Here is a 19,756-nt window from a genome sequence, read left to right as displayed (position 1 = left end):
CCAGGACTTGGGGTGGGCTTCCCACTAGGAATCCGCTCTGTGCTTCACTGGGCACTTTTCTCTCTTTCAGAACGTGACGCCTTCGACACCTTGTTCGACCATGCACCAGATAAGCTCAACGTGGTGAAGAAGGTAGGAAAGAGGCGCCTGGGGGGAAAGGATGGGGGCCAGGGTGGGGGAGTGAGATGTAGCAAAACTTTTTCGGAAAACCCATCCCTGCAGCTTTCAAGCTTCCTGAAACTGGTTTCATCACCAGATCTCTGCCAATGGGGGGCTTTCCTGCCCGATGTTCACTTTGTCTGTCTTGCTTCCACTGGGTACCTCATCCAGTCCCTTTCCTCTCCCGTCTGATGATAGCATCTCTCTGGGTTCCGAGACTCTGAACACCCGGTCTTCCCCCCTTACTAAATCCCCAGCCATGCCTGCCTCCTCACACAGACCTCCCTCTGTCTCCCTAGTCACAGGCACCCAGGAAGGGACTGGAAGGAAGGACTCAGTAGGGTCATTTCTTCTCTGGTCCCCTTCCGAATTTTCCTTCAGCTCCTGGAGCCTGGGATCAGATGCTCCACCTCTCACTGCCCCCTCTCAGGACCACCAGCTCCTTTCAGTTTGAATCACATAGTGTAGGGGACTGCAAATCCTTGGGGGCTGTCTTCTCCTTTGAACTCCAGGGGCTTTGCCAAAGAGCCTCATAGGCTGCTTGCTCATCATCACTCAGCTTGGCACAGGGATCCAGGCCCCGTGCTCTTGGCTGGGCCTCATCCTGTGTGATCACACCGGTCCTGGGCCCCACAGTGGAGTCACAGAGGGGGCCTCGAGGGTCTGGCCTTGGGGAGAGTCTCCGTCTCAATGCCCGGCCTGTGCTTTTTTTTTAGACTCTCATCACTTTTGTGAACAAACACCTGAATAAACTGAATTTGGAGGTCACAGAACTGGAAACCCAGGTGGGTGACAGCCCTGAGTGGGGGGTAGTGGGCCGGGCCCTGTTCGACAGCCACCATTCCCAGTGCTCAATCCCTGCATTGCCAGGAGGGCTTTCAGGAGGAAGGGGATTCTATGGCATTCAGAGGGGTGAACTGCTTGGAATTTATCTGAATTTATTTTGAAAAGTTGCAGGAACATTATCATGAATACCCATACCGTCTTCACCCACATACACCAGTTGTTCACATTTGGCCATATGTGGTTTGGAGTTTTTTTTTCCTCCTCTCTCTCCACCCTGAGTACTTCAGCATACATCTCTAAATAACAAGCACATTGTCTTAGATAGCCACAATCCAATGATCAAATTCTGGTCATTTTAACACTGATATAATACATTAGTTAGGTAAAATCATATGAAATTGTTGATACTTATCTACTTTTGATAATGTCTCATGGTTCAAAAAATATATACTATATTCCAGTTTTTCCAGCCGCCCTAATATTCTCACATGCTGTATTTAGTTGTCATGTCTCTTTAGTGTCTTTTTATTATAGAACAAGTCCTCAGCCTTTCTTTGCATGACATCATTTTTGAAGAGTGTGCAGGCCATTTGGTTCATAGAAAGTTTCTCAGTTTCCCACCCTCCCCCCCCACCCCACACTCACAATTAGATTCAGGTTATGCATTTTCAGTAACAACAATACCTAAGTAGTGCTGTGTTTTTCTCAGACACCTTGTCCATGCGTTTGTTACTGCTGATAATAACTTTCATCACTGGGGTAAGCTGGTGTCTACCAAATCTCTCTACTGTAAAGCTTTTCCCCCTCCTTTATAATAACTAATCTTTACTGGGAGATTCTTTAGGCTTGAGTAATGTATCCTGTTTCCCAACCTGCTCTCATTCGTAATGAGTTTTTAAACTGTGGTTTTCTTTTGAGCACGTGGTCGTCTCCTGTTGTTTTTAAAAGCAATTCCCGGGTCTGTGCCTGAGCACTGAGTGTGTCTGGACTCTGTGGAATGAGTTTATATACTCTTTTGGGAGTTAGGGAATGCTCTGGAAAAGTGATATTTCCTCGAGTGAGCTAGCACGAGCTCCGGAACTTTCACTTCCGTTTTCCTGGGCAGGGAGTACTGTGCAAAGGAGTCTCTGCCTGGCGTGTTTGGTGTCTGTCTGCAGGTTTTACCATCCAGTCATCAGAAAGAGCAGTCCGGGGTGGGAGCTGCCTGTATCTGTGGCACTCAGAGCTGTGAGGGACCTTGACCCTAATCCAAGGTCCTCCCCTGAGTTGACGGATTGGATTTTTTATTCTCAGCCCATTCCAGCCATAGCCAGAATGAGGCCCAGTTAATTAGTTCCATGGGAAGACCTGGATTTTGACACAGATGCTGGGATCTGCTCTCGCATTATCTACCTTGGGGTGACCTGGAATGAGTCATGCTTAGGCCCTACACACTTGAGGGATAGAAGCAGGGAGGAAGCTGCTCCTATGTCAAGTTCATGTTCTGGGTCATGCGCCCATAACAAAGCTGGATCCAGAGGCTCACCAGCCAGTTACCCAACAGAGCTCAGATTCTGGGCCCAGCCTACATTCTGAGCAATTCAGTCTAGTTTTTTGTTTTTGTTTTTGTTTTTAAGTTTCCTCAGATGACTCCAAGAACTTTGGCCTTGTGCAAACTGTAGCAACCGTTGTTTATGCCCACAAACATTTGGTGGCCCAGCCTCCTTTGAAAGGTTCTAGAATACCAGATGTCCATCTGACCTTTCTATCATTGCTCAGGGCCTCCTCCATACCTGGAATACCTACTCCTTCCAAATTTCCCTCAACCCGCAGGCCCTCACTCCTCCACAAAGCCTGCCCCAAGGATTTCGAGCACACTCACCTTGCCCTTCCTTGAGCAAAAGACCTGAATGCCTGTGCTTAGCCTAGGAATCTATTGTCCCTCAGACCAGGTTCCCAGCCTGTCCCGCCTCTATTGTCCTTGATCAAAGGGTTAGGAGTCTAAGTGTCTTATCATGGTCTTCAGCGCAGTTTTAAAGGTACAAATAGCAATACAGTACGTCTTCACTTAACCTTGTCAATAGGTTCTTGGAAACTGACTAAGCAAAACAACATATAACTAAACCAATTTTTCCATAGGCTAGTTGCTATAACCAAGAGTTAAGTTCCTACAGCATATTTCTGGTCACAAAAATATCACCAAACTTCTAAGTAAGGGCCCCAAACTCTATAAATATTAAATGTTGAAATAAATGTGAACTATGCATCCATTTAAGAAACATTAGTAAAAATAAGTAAGACAGTTCTTTCCAAGCTGCTTATTCTAGTTCCAGGTCACAGGTGGCCAGAGCCTATCCCAGCAGCTCAAGGCACAAAGCGGGCGCCCACCCTGGACAGGACACCCTTCCATCGCAGGGCCACACACGCACACCCACACTCTCACCCAGACTGGGACAATGGAGACACGGCTGTTCACCTGACATGCACATCTTTGGGATGTGGAGGAAAACCAGAGTCCTGGGAAAGAGCCCACGCAGACATGGGGAGAACATGCCAACTCCACATAGAAACAGACAGTGGCCTCAGCTGAAAGTGTCCATTCTTTTCCTCATCACCATTATAATGTAATGATATTATTTGAAGACTGCTATAGTTGATATTGACTAAATGTTGCCTACATGTCAAGCAATGTCAAGCAATGTTCTAGGCACTTTAGACCTATTAACTGATTTAGTTTTCCTGATAACCCTGCTAAGTACTTTACTATATTCATGCCCGTTTTACTGATGAGAAAACTGAGGCACAGAGAAGTTAGGTAACTTGCTCAGATCACATAGCCAGTGAGTAGTAGAGCTAGAGGCCTAGCTCCAGAGCCCAAGTTTGCAATAGCTACACTATATTGCCTCTCAAGCAATATAAAGTGAGATGTGTGAAAGGGAAATGCCTAGGCCTGGACGATGCTAGAGTTCTTTATTCATAAAGCAAGTCACTGTAGTAGCCTCATGCCATTGGCCTTGGGTATACCCCTGCCTTCCTCTCTCTGCCCAACACTAGCTGATTCCTGTTCACCCCTCTGGCCTCCATTCAGGCAGCACCGCCTCCAGAAGTCTTCCCTGTTACCTTCAGTGGGAGAGAGTGAACTTCATCATTTTCACACCAGCCAATGTGCTTCCTTCCATTAGAGCAACTGCTGCATTTTCTCCACATCATTCTTCTTAGTGGACTATGAGCTCCTTGAGGACAGGGGCCACTGGTGCATGCCTCTGGTCCATGTGCCAGATAAAGGCTTGGAACATGGTGGATGCTCAATAAATGCTGGGCCATGGGTTTGTGGCTCCAGGTCTGGACCAGCCAAGCCAGACATGTTGACATAGGGGCTGATGAGCCCTCTGAATTTGGCTCGGCTGGGGGGCAAAGGGACCCGGTGCCTTCACCTGGCTCTCTTCCTCCAGTTTGCAGATGGGGTATACCTGGTGCTGCTCATGGGACTTCTGGAGGGCTATTTTGTGCCCCTGCACAGCTTCTTCCTGACCCCAGACAGCTTTGAACAGAAGGTAAGGGAAGATGATATGAAGGGAGGCCCTAGCCCATGTGCCCTGACTCATCTGCCTACATCTATGCTGGGGCCATCTGGGAAAAAGGCAGAGGCTTCCTGTCTACTAAGGGTCTTCAGAGGTTGGAGGTGGGGTCCATTCTGATGAGTACTGAGCAGCAACGAAGATACCTGCAGACCACTGAGCATCCTGAACAGCTTTCTCCTCACTACCCACCCCCACCCCGGCCTGGCCTTGGTTGCCTAGTCCTATGCTCTGGCTGGGTGCCAGAGTCACACCTCTCCCCGGAAGTGGCAGAGAAGGTAGTTGCAAGGCAGGTCAGACTTGAGGAGCCACACTCATCCCAGTTCTGATGCCTTTCATTGGCTGCCACAGCCTGTGTGCGTGACAAGGGACATTTGATCCAAGGCGGAAACCCTTCTCTGCCTCTTAACACGTCTTGCTGTCTGATCCTTTCAACAGTGAGCGTTAATGTCACTGAGTTGGAAATCTTGGCGGTTGACTCAGGAACACAGTAGGACAGGAAGAGGAGCCCGAACTCCTCCAGAAGTGCTTGCCAACAGCAGGCTGGGACTGCCCAGCTCACATTCCATGTGGCCTGCCCATTTTGGTAGCTTCATTTCTCCTTCAAATTAGGGCCTCATTTTCACTCAGCCTCTATCCCTCTAGCTACAGTCCTGGCTCCGTCACTTTCGGGAGTAGGTCTCAGGATCCACAAGTGTCCAAGAATGAATGTGTAACAACATATGCACTGCATTTCCCTTTCCAGGTCTTAAATGTCTCCTTTGCCTTCGAGCTCATGCAAGATGGAGGGTTGGAAAAGCCAAAACCACGACCAGAAGGTACTTTGCTCTTCCCCAGGGTTTGTGACAAGACGATGAAACCCTCTTCCTGTAATTGTGTTCAGGGCACAGGGCTAGGCTCATGTTTCATAGCAGAGGGAAGAGTTTCTTTTCTGAAGGCTTCTTTGCCATTCGTAAGGGAAGGTATGAGAGGCTACAGCTGCCCAGTTTTGGAAGTCCTTAGTGAACCACAAATCACATGGCCATGGGAAGACAAAACCTGAAATGTCACGCATGGGATCACAGAAATAAGGACCCAAGCAGACATGGCACAGGGCAGAGGTGCCACAGGAACTGCCCCATGCCCAGTTTCCAGGCTCATCTGTCCCTGGACATGGTGCTGACCTGCCAAAGAGTGGTATCCCAGGCCAGTCATTGTTGGGAGCTCTGCTCTGAGTATGAGTGCCTTTCCTGTCCTGTGCCCATCCAAACTGCCCAGGGATGATTTGTCAGGGTTAGGTTGAAAATGTAAGACTTAAAAAAAAAAAAGGCCCAAGGAAGAATCTGCTCCACTATTCCTCCTTTGCTGGTGCTTGGAACTGTGTGTGCATGTGTGCACGGAGGAGGCACGTGTCTTCAGTAGCCTCCCCAGTACAGATGGTTGTTTCTGAAACTGGCTTACTGAAATATTCCATTTTACCAGCACTGGTGTGTCAATGTTATGTGGTAGATAACTTTCTGTTTATGTCAGTTTAGAACACTAGGAACGCTGCATTTAGGCCCTTTTGCTTGTACTTTCCTGGCTGTTTAAAGGCAAGTGAACAAGTAGGGATTGGGTGCTTTTACTCCCCATCACTGCCTCTGCTCTGAATTCCTCCACCCAAACCTCCACATAGAGGGGCTTCTTCAGTGGTCTTGAGACCCCATGCCTAGGCCATTGCTGACCTCAAGGCACATGTAGCCAGCAAGGGAGAGAAAAGATGCACCAGGACCCAGAACAAAAGGATCGTGGTGATAACTGCCATGAAGAGGTGCAACTAAGAGGTTATGAGAATTGAAGAGGTGTTGATGGCTTCTCTCTGGAGTGGGGAAAGGTTTGATAGAGATGGTGATAGTTGGGCTAAACCATAAGGATCAGGTAGGGCTTTTGTTTGGAAATTAGGATAGAAGAGAAGCAGGTACAAGCAAAATCTCACTTTGGCCTGCACTGGTTCCCCTCCTAAGGAGCTCCAGAACCAACACAGCTGATGGGTGGTTTCAGAGCACACACACCAGAGCACTACCTAACAGCTCAACAAACAACACACCCAAAGGGCGGCTTTGGCTGCATTAGAGCCCTGCTACAGTGACCCCTGCTTTTTGGGTCAGCCCCAACATAACAGTTTGTCTGCCATAGTCACGAACAGCCCTCACAGCCACTTAATCTGAGGATCTGTCCCACCCCTGATGTACCAACAGCAGTCATGGCTCAACTATAATAGCAGGACACATACAAAACACGCAAGGGGCACCACTGGAGCACTCAGCTCAGGTAACCAAGGAGACTACACCACTGAGCCCCACAGGACACCTGCTAGTAAGGCCACTCTGCCAAGAACTGGAGATGTGGCAGATCTACTTAATACATAGAAACAAATTCAGCGAGTCAGCCAAAGTGAGGAGACAAAGAAACAAGTTCCAAATGAAAGAACAGGATAAAAATCCAGAAAATATAACTAAACAAAGTAGAGACAAGCATTCTACTAAATATAGACTTCAAAACAGTGGTTATAAGAATGTTCAATGATCTCAAGGGGAAAATAGATGAACTCAGGGAGGACTTCAACAAAGAAATAGGAAATATCTACATGGAGATAGAAAACATAAAAAAAAGTCAGAAATGAATAAAACAGAAATGAAGAATACATTAGAGGTAGTCAAGAACAGATTAGATGAAGCAGAGGATTGAGTAAGTAATCTGGAAGATAAGGCAACAGAAAACATACATCATAATACCAGAAGGAAAAATAATTTTTGAAAATGAGAATTGTGTAAAGGACCTCAGGGACAACATCAAGCACCCCAACATTTGCATCAGAGAGGTACCAGAAGGACAAGAGAGAGAACAGGGGATTGAAAACTTATTTGAAGAAATAATGAAAGAAAACTTTTCTGATCTGGTGAAAGAAACAGAAATACAAATCAAGGAATTACAGAGACCCCCAAACAAGATGAACCCAAAGAGGCCCACACCAAGACACATCGTAATTAAAATGCCAAAGGTTAAAGACAAAGAGAGAGACCTTTAAAAGCAAGAGAAAAGCAGTTAATTATATAAAAGGGAACTCCCATAAGACTGTCTGCTGGTTTCTCAACAGACACTTTGCAGCCTGAAAGGAATGGCAAGAAACATTCAAAGTGATGAAAGGCAAAGACATACAACCAAGAATGCTCTACCCAGCAAGGCTATCATTTACAATCAAAATAGAGATAAAGGATTTTCCAGACAAGAAAAAGCTAAGAGTTCAATACCACTAAACCAGTATTACAATGTTAAAGGGACTTCTTTAAGAAGAAAAGATTGAAAATATAAACAATAAAATATAGGAAAGAAAAAATTCTAACTGACAAAAGCAAACATTATAAAAGTAGTGGATCACAACTATAAAGCTAGTAAAAAAGTTAAAAGGTAAAGTAGGAAGATCATATGTAATTACAACAATAAATTAAGAGATACACACAAACATAAATGCCAAAGTAAAAACAAATGAAAAACATAAATGAGGTAGGGATGAGTGAAAATTGTAGCAATTTTAGAATGTATTCAAACTTAAGTGACAATCATCTTAAAATTGACTGCTATATACATAGCTTACTACAGGGTGCTGCAAAAGTAGGTTTATATTCTTGTATTATTATCTATTAATTATTGTATTATTCATAAAAACAACTGTAAACCTGCTTTATATGTGAAGCACACAGTAACCACAAACCAAAAGTCTGTAAGTTATACAAAGGAATCTAAACATAACGCTATAGAAAGTTATCATAGAACAGAACAAGAAAATAAGAAACACAGATAAACTACAAAAACAATCAGAAAACAATGAAATAGCAATAACACACACCTATCAGTAATTAAATGAACAAAATGCTCCAAATTATGAGACATAGGGTGGCTGAAAAGATTAAAAAACAAAAACAAAAAACCAAGACTGGTACACATGTAGCCTATAAGAAACCCACTTTAGATTGAAAGACACACAGAGATTGAAAGTAAAGTGAGGGGAAAGATATTTTATGCAAATGGAAATGGGAAAAAAGCTATACTTATATCAGACTAAATAGATTTCACAACAAAGTCTGTAACAAAAGACAAATACATTTCAATATGATAAAGGCATCAATCTAACAAGAGAATACTATATAACTCTTGTAAACAACTATGCAACCAATGCAGGAGCACCTAAATATACAAAGTAAATACTGATAGGCACAAAGAGAAAGGTCAACAGTGATGCAGTAATGGAAACAGAAATCAACATGCAGAGAGTGGCCTTGAGTGACACATTAGATCAGACAGATTTGACTTTTTTTAAGAACATTTCACCCCAAAACCGCACAATATACCAGTATTTTGCCATGTGTACTACATGATCTTTTGCCCAAATTTTTGAGGGAAAAAATACTAGGTACTTAAAAAACCAGCTTTGCTTGGTTTTGATCACTTCAAAGCCCATGTTACACAAAGTGCAAAAGCAATCGCAGTGGACTTCAAAACCCAACTTGCTGCGGTACTTGGTGGGTTAACCAGCCAGCTGCAACTTCTTGATGTGTCAGTAAACAAGCCCTTTAAGACCCTAATGAAGAAAGAGTGGCCACTGTGGATGCAGTCAGCTGGTAATGATTTAACACCTACAGGCAGAAGGAAGAAAGTATCCATTGCCCAGGTGTGTGATTGGATCCTAAGATCGTGGAATGGTGTTAAGAAGGAAGTGGCTGTGAAATTGTTAGAAAAATGCAGCATCAGCAATGCTATGGGTGGAACCAAGTATGATGAAATTTACCAGAGTGAGGAAAGTGACTCAGAAGATACTGGTAATGTAGAAATTGAAGAAGACGATACTTCTGATATTTACAGTGACAGAGAGTTCTTGGCCTCTATGATGCATATTATAAAATTTGTTACTGGTACATCAAATTTCTTGTACCTTCTATCTGTTCTTGTTACATAAAATTTCTTGTACTATAATATGTTCAAAAACAAATGTAAAAGTGCCTTTATAATACAAAAAAACCAAGCATCTAAGTGTAAATAAATAGTTGAATTAAAAAATTCAAACAAAAGATATTTTTCCTGAAAGTTTAGCCCCAAAACGTGGGCACACGTTATACGTGGCAAAATAAAATACTTTTTTTTTACTGTACATGTAACATTTTCCAGGTTTGATTATATTAGGACATAAGTCTCAATAGATTTAGGAAGACTGAAATCATATCCAGCATCTTTTCGAACTACAACAGTATGAATTTGAAATCAGTTACAAGAAAAAAACTGAAAAACACAAATCCAGTTAGGATAAATAACATGATACTAAACAATGAACTGGTTAACAATGAAATCAAAACATACATTGAAACAAATGAAAATAGAAATACAACCTAAAAAAAATTCTGTGGGAGACAGCCAAAGCAGTTCTACGAGTAAAAATTATAGCAATACAGACCTACCTCAAGAAACAACAAAAAAAATGTCATATAAATAATCTATCCTTACACTTAAAGGAAGTAGAAAAGAGAAGACTAAACAATACCCCAAATAAGAAGTAAAGAAATGTAAATATTACAATGGAGACAAATGAAATGAGTCTTTAAAAAAGCTATAGAGATATAAATAAATGGAAGCATATGCCATATTCATGGATTGGAAGAATTAACATAATTAAAGTGTCTGTACTACCCAAAGCAATCTATAGATTCAACACAATCCCTATTAAAATATCGATGACTTATTTCAGATATAGAACAAATATTTCAAAAATTTATATAGAAGTATAAACAACCCTGAATAGCCTCAGCAATTTTGAGAAAGAACAAAGTAGGAGGGATCACAGTATCTGATTTCAAAGTATATTACAAGACCACTGTAATCAAAACAGTCTGATACTAGCATAAGAATAGACGCATAGAGCAATGGAACAGAATAGAGAGCCCAGAAATAAACCCAAGTGTCTGTGGTCAATTAATATTCACCAAACGGGACAGGAGCATAAAGTAGAGTAAAACTAGCTTCTTCAATAAATTGTGTTGCGAAATCTGGACAGCTACATGCAAAAAAATGAAACTTGACCACCAACTTACACCATACACCAAAATAAACTCTAGATAAAAGACATATATAAATCATTGACACCATAAAAGTCCTTGAGGAAAACATAAGCAGGAAAATTTCAGATACCCCACACAGCAATATTTTCACCAACATGTCCCTTCGAGCAAGGGATATAAAGGAAAGAATAAACAAATGGGACTACATCAAATTAAAAAGCTTCTGCATGGCTAAAGAAAACATCAGCAAAATAAAAAAGGAACCAACCATATGGGAAAAAGTATTTGTCAATGATCCCGCAGACAAGGGTTTGATCTCCAAAATGCATAAAGAACTCACATGACTCTACACCAGGAAGACAAACAAACCAATTAAAAAATGGGGAAAGGACCTAAACAAACATTTCTCCAAGGAGGACATACAGAGGGCCTAGAGACATATGAAAAGACGCTTAACATCACTGGCAATCAGAGAGATACAAATTAAGACTACAATGAGATACCACTTCACACCAGTCAGAATGGCCATCACTAACAAATAAACAAGTGCTGGCAAGGTTGTGGAGCAAAGGGAGCCCTCGTATACTGTTGGTAGGAATGCAAACTGGTGCAGCCACTGTAGGAAACAGTATGGAATTTCCTCAAAAAGACAAAAATAGAACTGCCCTTGATCCAGCAATTCCACTGCTAGGATTATACCCTAAGAATCTTGAAACACCAATTCAAAAAAAGAACCTATGCACTCCTTTGTTTATAGCAGCATTGTTTACAATAGCCAAGTGCTGGAAACAGTCTAAGCAAGTAGATCAAAAACCTATGGTAGATCAAAAAACTGTGGTACATTTATACAATGGAATACTACACAGCAGAAAGAAAGAACTCCTACCCTTTGCAGCAGCATGGATGGAAGTGGAGAGAATTATGCTAAGTGAAATAAGTCAGGCAATGAAAGACAAATATATGATCTCACCTGTAAGTGGAACTTAATGAACAAAACAAACAAATGAGCAAAATAGAACCAGAGACATGGAAATAAAGAACAAACTGACAGGGGCCAGAGGGAAGAGAGAGAGGGATAAGAGGGGAATGAAAGGGAAGGGTCAAGTGAAAGAATATGTACAGAGGATCCATGGACAGGGATAGTGGGGTGGGGATTGTCTGTGGGAGTGGAGGTTGGATGGGGCAGGGGAGAGTGGGGGGGGGAATGGGGACAACTGTAACTGAATAATTTTAAAAAGGCAATAGAAAAGACCAATGAGACCAAGAACTGGTTCATAGAAAAAATAAAATTGATAAATCTTTAGCAAAACTCTTCAAGAAAAAAAGAGGAGGGTGGTGAATAAAATTAGAAATGAAAAGAAGAACTGACCATTGACACAACAGAAATACAAAGTATGAGAAAATACCACAAATAATTATATGCCAAGAAATTTGACAACCTGGAAGCAATGTATAAATACCTACAAACATACAAGCTTCCAAGACTGGATGGGGATGAAATAGAAAATCTGAACATATTGATGATAACTACTAATAAAATTGAATCTGTAATAAAAAAAAAACTCCCAACAAGCAAAAGATCTGTATCTGATGACTTCACAGATGAACTTTACCAAACATTCAAAAAGAATTAATACTTATTCATACCAAAATATTTCAAAAATTTTAGGAGGGAAGGCTCTCAACTCATTTTACAAGTTCAGCATTGTACTGATACTAAAACTAGGCAAAGACACTACAAAAAAAGAAAATTATAATCCAGTATCCCTTGTGAATCCCTTATAGATGCAGTAATCCTTAAAATGTTAGCAAACCAAGTTCAACAATACATTAAAAAGATTATATACCAACAAGTAGGATTTATTCTCAAGATGAAAGGTAGGTTCAAATTCTGCAAATTAATTAATATGATACACCCAATAAACAAAATGAAGGATAAGTCGTATGATCGTGTCAATACAAGCACATGCCAATATCCAACATCCATTTATAATAAAAAACTCTCAGCAGAGTGAGGATAAATGGAATATGTGTCATCATAATAAAGGCCATCTATGACAAATCCACAGCTAGCATCATATTCAGTGGTGAAAAACTAAAAGCTTTTTCTTTAAGATCAGGAATAAGACAAAGATGTCCACTTTTGCCAATCCAAATTGGCAAAAGAAAAAATAAAACTAATTATTTGTAGATGATATGATACTATAGAGAGAGAATCCTAAAGATTTCATACACACACACAAAAAACTATTAGATAAATGAATTCACTAAAGTAACAGACCACAAAATCTTCAGAATCAGTTGAATTTTTATGTACCAATAATGAACCATCAGAGAAATTAATAAAACCATTCTATTTGCATTGCATTCAAAAGAATAAAATACCCAAGAATAAATTTAACCAAGGATGCCAAAGACTGTACTCTGCAAATTATAAGAGAGTGAAGAAAGGAAGTTAAGAAGATACAAATAAATGTAAGGATATGCCATGCTCATGGACAGGAAGAATTAATATCATTAAAATGTCCATACTACCCACAGCAATCTCCAGATTCAGTGCAATCCCTATCAAAATGACAATAGCATTTTTCACAGAACTGTGATAAATAATCCTAAAATTTATTGGAACCACAAAAGATCCCATAGTCAAAGCAATATTGAGAAAGAACCAGTTTGGAAATAACAGGCTACCTGATTTCAAACTACGCCACAAGGCTATAGTAATCAAAACAACATGGTAATCACATAAAAAAATATATAGATCAATGGAACAGAAAGGAGACCCCCAGAAATAAAACCACACCTATATGGTCAATTAACATATGGCAATAGAGGCAAGAATGTACAACAGGGTAAAGACAGTTTCTTTTTATTTATTTGTTTATTTATCTTTAGAGGGGAAGGGAAGGAGAGAGGGAGAGAAATATCAATGTATGGTTGCCTCTCATGCGTTCACTGCTGGGAACTGGCCTGCAACCCAGGCATGTGCCCTGACTGGGAATCGAACCACGATTGTCTAGTTCGCAGGCCCGCGCTCAATCCACTGAGCTGTACCAGCCAGGGCTAGACAGTTTCTTAAATAAATAGTGCTAGGAAACTGGACAGATAGGTGCCAAAAAAAAAAGACCATTTTTTACACCATATACAAGAATAAACTCAAAATGGATTAAGGACTTAAATGCAAGACCCCAAACCATAAATCTCCTAGAGGAAAACATAGGCAGTGCACTCTTAGCAATATTTTTTTTTGGATGTGTTTTCTCAGGCAAGCAAAACAAAAGAAAAAATAAATAGGATTCCATCTAAATAGTTTTTTTCATAGTGAAAGAAACCATTAACAAAATGAAAAAACCTACTGAATAGATATGATATTCACCAATAATACATCCAATAAGGGGTTAACATCCAAATAAGGAATTCATACAACTTAATACCTAAGGAAAAAAAAAACCACCACAATTTGATTTCAAAATGGACAGAGGATCTGAACAGACATTTCTCTGAAGATACAGACATGTGAAAAGATGCTCAACATCACTAATCATCAGGGAAGTGCAAATTAAAGCCACAATGAGATGTCACCTCGTAACAATAAGAACAGCTTTCATCAATAAATCAACAAACAAGTGTTGATGAGGACGTGGAGAAAAGTGAGCCTTCGTGCACTGTGGGTGGGACTGTAAATTGGTGCAGCCACTATGGAGAACAGCATGGAGGTTCCTCAAAAACGTAAAAACAGTAATACCTTATGACCCCGAAATTCTACTTCCGGGTTTTTATCCAATATCTAAAACACTAATTCAAAAAGATATATACACCTCTATATTTATTGCAGCATTATTCATAACGGCCAAGATATGGAAGTAACCTAAGCGCCCGTCAATAAGGTGATTGGATGAAGAGGATGTGAGATATTTACTTATTTGGCCAGGAAAAAAAGAATGAATTGTTACCATCTGCAACAATATGGATGCTAACTGGAATAAGTCAGACAGAGAAAGACAAATATCATATAATTTCACTTATAGGTGGAATCTAAAGAACAAAGTAAACAAACACAACAGAAACAGACTCATAGATGCAGAGAACATACTGATGGCTGCCAGATGGGAGGGGGTTTGAGGGCCTGGATGAAACAGGTGAAGAGATAAAGCAGTAAAAGTTGGTAATTATAATAGTCATGAGGATGTAAAGCACAACATAGGGAATATAGTCAATAATGTAATTCACGGTGTATAGTGCCATGTAGACTTATCAGGGGGATCACTTGGTAAATTATATAAATGTCTAACCACTCTTCTGTACAACTAAAACTAATAGAATATTGTGTGTCAGCTGTAATTAAATTTTGCTAAAATTACTTTGAGAAAGGATAGAGCAGTGGGCATCCCAGACAGGATGCTGCTGCAAGCAAAAGTCCTTCCTGGGGAACAGAGAGTGGCTCGGTTACTGAGACAGCAGAGCAGGTGGCCAAGCCCATGCCAGCCTTGGGTCTAGTCCCTACCCCACCAGCTGCGTGACCTTGGCCAGCTTACCCCCCTGAGCCTGTCTTCCATGGCTATAAAAATGGAACTCCTAGAGACATGAACATTACAGGATTACATGTTATTGTGCCTGATAAATCAGCTGATTATCCAGGCACAGCACCTGGAACCTCATAATGAATGTGAGCGGTTACATTTTATTAAGAGTATGAATTGAGTAGTCATTGATGAGGATGAAGCCGGTGTTAGGTTCCGAAGGGACCTGAGGCCAAGGCAGAAAGTGCAGACTTTGTAGGCAGCGTGTGTCTAGAAATGTGCTTGAGCAGGTATGTGGTACGATCAGAGCTCTGTTCCAGAGACAGCATTTAGAAGGCTGTGCGAAGAACAGATGTTTAGGTGTGGGGCACCATCCGCCACACCGGGGAGCCCAGGAGGGAAAATAGGCTTGGGAGGGACATGGCGATGCCAGTTTTGGAAACCTTGATATTGACACCTAGGCGCTGGCCTAGCAGAACTAGAGTTGGGGGAGAAACGGGGAGTGTGATTATATAGTGGGAAGTCTTCCACTTGCTGGCAGCCAACTCGCCCACAGTGTGGAACACCAGGAGAGCGTGCCAAGAAACGAAAAGGGCTGAGGACAATATCTTGTGAGAATTCCTTTACCTGTGAAGCTGGGGAGAAAGCAGGCAGCCCAGAGGAGAGAGGTGGACTGTGAAATGTTGGTTGGGACCCTGTTTCATGCCTCATTCCAGACCTCAGTGCTATCATTTATCCTCACTTATTGTCGCCTTGTTTTTAGTGTCTGGTCACCTTGTTAGAGGATGACCTCTAGCAAGGCTGGTGCCCCTTTAGGGTTTCTCTTCCTGGCTAGGCCACTCTAGCATCCTAATGCCATTAGGAATGGACCCTGCGTGTCCTCTGGCCAGATGGCAAGCACCGTACCTGCGGGTAGCAGAGGGTAGTGGGAGAGCTCCGGCCAGCATTTCTACCTGTTTTCTTGAGCTGCTTCCTGTGAAACATCCTGGTTACAGATTGGAAGTACTCCTTCTGATTCTTCAGTTTTCAGGCATTTATTTTCCCCAGGACAGACAGTTTCCCAGTATCAACTAATAGATAGGGGTATTATAGCATATTGATGACATTTCTCCTACAATTATTGAGCTGCTTAATATGAAACTTCCTGACCAATGGGAATGGAAAAACACATCTGTTTTATTTGTTGTTACACCGGGCGTCATGCCCGTGCTGAAACTTTCCAGTGCGTAAAGAGAGCTGAAATGGTGTTTTATGAAACTGTGCTTTGGGAGAGGTGTGCCCTAGCACTCCCTCTGGTTCTTGCGCTTCTCCCTGGAAAGGGAGGTTCAGCAGTAAATGCTACAGACTTCATGAAACATGCCAATGTGGGTCATTCTTTGAGGGTGTTTCAAAATCGAATTGGCTGTGGTAGAAGTATTTTTTTTTTAGGGCAAAATGGCTTTAAGGTCAGGAAAACACGCTCTGCCATGCTGTTTGATACTCAAAGCTCTATTGTACCTTGAAATCCCCTGGAAACTTTGGGTTTGCATCCCAGATGACTTTTGCTGCCCAGGTTCCATAACCTTTAATTCCTCGGAACCTGAACCATACCCAGAGGCGGAACAGCCCAGCTACACTGGATAGAATGGGTTGGAGAAGGCAAGAGGCTTTGAGGAGCCCAGTTCGGAGCCTGTTGCCCTGGCTCCAGTACCACCCCACCTTCACATCACTCATGCTCACTCCCTTGATGAGCTCACTTTTTCTCCTCTCTGGCTTTCTAGCAGTTTCTACCTGGGATAACTTCCTAATCTTTGACTTGAGGGGAATTTAAGAAACACCACGCCCATCAGGAAAAAGAAGAATCAGCCCCCAGGGTGTAGGAGTGACTCAACAAGTGGGTGGGCCCAGGTGGTGGCTCAGACACAGGCAGGAACCAAGGTGGGAGCAAAAAGGGAAACTGAGTACCAGGCCTTGCAGATGCTCCCTGGGAGCCTCTGGTCTGTCAACAGAACTTGGAGCTGAGTCCAAGCCCACCGGTGGTGGAAGAGGGTCAGCCTGCGACTGGGATAAGGCCTGGGAGAGGCATACAGGAGGGGACCTAAGGGCAGGGAGGAGCCCTGAGGAGATTTCCCAGCCCTGTGGGTGCTCATCACTGCAGGACCTGGGGCCTGGGTGCACCTGGCTGTGGCCCCTACATGGGCAAGGGTCCCAAGACTAAGGCCTGAGAGCCACCACTCAGCCTGACGGAGCCACCAGCCTCTGTTCTGCCTGGTCAGAGGGGTCCGTGTCCCTAGACAGGGGTGTCGCTGAGTGCCGGAGTTTTCCCCACCCCCTTTTCCCAGTGGCTCAGCCCGATCTCTCTCACTTTTGAATCCCAAAGCATGTGTGTTTTCTTTCATCATTTACCTCATCTGACCTTTTGCACTGTTAGATGTCTTTTTAATCATTTTTACTGTGAAAAATATCACATCTGCAGAAAGAAAGGTGCATCAAAAATAAATGTTCAGGTTAGTGAAATATTAGCCCAGGAGCCACCATGCAAGAGTCACCCAGCTCCCAATGGTTCCCTCCAACCTGCTTTTTCAGAACGTAATCCTCTCCTTCCTTCCTGAAGTTAGCCACTCTGCTGGCTTTTATAGGCTTTTGCCTTTTTAATTATTTTTTCTTTTTCTTATGATTTTATTACCTTAGTGTGCATTCCTGACTAGTAGGCTGAGTTCCTTTTTTCATTTATATTTTCTCCACTCTGGTCATTCAGAGGAAGGCCCACAAGGGAGTGAGTGCAAGACCTGAGCATAGGGGCCTTGGGGGGCATGGGGAGGGGTGGAGGAGGGGCTGGCAGAGGTTAAGAGGGACATCCAGAGAGTAAGATGACCACTAAATAAAAGGAAGGGAGGGAAGGAGGGCACAGAAGAAATAGTTGTATAAAAGCTTGGGAACCCATGCTGGAACTCGCCTGAAAATATTGTCCAACTCCCAGCCTCAAACCCAACTGCCTTGCTCTCTATCCTTAATGTGAAACTCTCTGTCCCCTGAGGACACAGGCTTACTGAGCACTCTCTGCCAAGTGGGCTACTGTGTCCTCCAGGGCCCTCCAAGTAGTCCCGACTGACTACCTCACCCCACTGCAGCCTCAGGCCCTGCCCTCCTTCCCACCACTCAGGGCTGGACCTGTGGTGAAGGATTCCTGGAGCCTGAGACTTAGGGCAAAGTCAGGGCCAGGGCAGCACCCCTGTTGCTGGGAGATGCTGTTTCCAGGGTGAAGGCTGCACCATCTGGGGTCTGCTTCATTTTACTGAGCGGTGATACACCACACCCAGCACCTCTGCTCCTCACTGTTCCCCTGCTCTGGACTCTCACCGCTCGCTTCAACATCCACCTTCCAACACCCACTGGCCTTCGGTCATCCTATGGGGGATGCTCCTCTTTCTCAGTAGGTCAGGGAGCTCTTCTGGGGCACAGAAGGATGTTCTGTGGCTGAGGGGGACACCCATGCAGGACCATGCTAGGCACACAAAGTGGATGGTGGATGGAAGAGGCCAAAAGCTGCCAACCTTAGGCCACATGGCCCCACTGAAGCATAGCATATTTTTTTTGTTTTCTATACAGACATCGTCAACTGTGACCTGAAATCCACACTGCGGGTGTTGTACAACCTTTTCACCAAGTACCGGAACGTGGAGTGAGGGGCAGACGGGACTGTCCTCCAAACCACCTTGACCCGCTTATCCCTGTTTTCTGCTCTGTGCTCTCCCAGGAGTCCAGTTCCCACCCAGAGATGGTGGGAACCGAATTAGAAAGAAAGTGATCAGTAACTCAGTGGGCTGACCCACACCTCTCAGGTCCCACGGTCTCACCCAGCAATGGCCTAGAAGAATCGTCCCGGTCCTGGTGCTGGGTCCAGATCTTCCTCAGTGTGATTTGGGGACCAGCCTAGGCCCAAGAGATCCCTACAGGAGATGAAAATAAAGATAACAGTTACCATTTCATGGGTGTAAACTATGTGCCAGACGCCACACTCAATGCTCTGACATACTCAGACTCATTTGTCCTCAGGACTTCCACGGACTCAGAGGTTATGCTCCCTTTTTACAGGCGAGGATCAGAAAGGTAAAGTGACTTGCCAGGAGATGGCATTTGTTGTTCCTCTTTGAACAACATGTTTGTTGATAACAAGCCAATTACGTCACATTGTTTGCACATCCTATCATTGTGTCTGTGTGTGCACCTGTACCCACAAAAAAGACAGGAGCCCCCTGACCTCACCACCATACAGGCCAGGTCAGGGCTTAGTGAGTCCCACTAAAATTGGCAAGTCAAATTTAACCCAATTAAGAGTGTGTGTGTGTGTGTGTGTGTGTGTGTGTCAGGAGTCATGTCCCTCAACTCCTTTGTACAAATGAAAATTACTCTTAATTCCTTCAGATTCGTAATAACCCCATGCTCTGGTTTCAGGGTGACATTTGGGAAGGATTCTTTTAAAATTAATGGAGTGGCACATTTTACAGCTTTTTTTTGCCTGATTGCATGTAATGGAAGTGCCCTATATTTTCCTGCAAAATAAGCACTTAATTCATTATCATTAGGCAAATGTACAATATACTCCAGCACCACAAACAGCTGGGCACAGCCCACGTGAGTGAGCCTGGCTTGGGAAGTAGGGCTCTTCACCAGAGACCCTTGAACTTTA

At 43.1% G+C, this 19,756-nt stretch overlaps 1 protein-coding gene across 1 annotated transcript in view; it reads left to right on the top strand.

The window, feature by feature from the left end:
* The window catches only part of PARVA (parvin alpha), a 154,192-nt gene extending 135,137 nt beyond the window's left edge, over positions 1 to 19,055 (top strand). Inside the window, exons 9-13 of the mRNA XM_037050056.1 lie at positions 71 to 132; positions 876 to 944; positions 4,377 to 4,478; positions 5,248 to 5,320; positions 18,676 to 19,055. Coding sequence (XP_036905951.1) covers positions 71 to 132; positions 876 to 944; positions 4,377 to 4,478; positions 5,248 to 5,320; positions 18,676 to 18,752 — 383 coding nt within the window. The 3' untranslated portion in view covers positions 18,753 to 19,055. The remainder of the gene's footprint in view (positions 1 to 70; positions 133 to 875; positions 945 to 4,376; positions 4,479 to 5,247; positions 5,321 to 18,675) is intronic.
* Positions 19,056 to 19,756: the final 701 nt, after the last annotated feature.

Source organism: Sturnira hondurensis, unplaced genomic scaffold (assembly GCF_014824575.4).
Source record: "Sturnira hondurensis isolate 20B ecotype Veracruz unplaced genomic scaffold, ASM1482457v3 Scaffold0006505, whole genome shotgun sequence".
Taxonomy (NCBI): domain Eukaryota; kingdom Metazoa; phylum Chordata; class Mammalia; order Chiroptera; family Phyllostomidae; genus Sturnira; species Sturnira hondurensis.
This window is presented reverse-complemented; position numbering and strand designations above follow the sequence as displayed.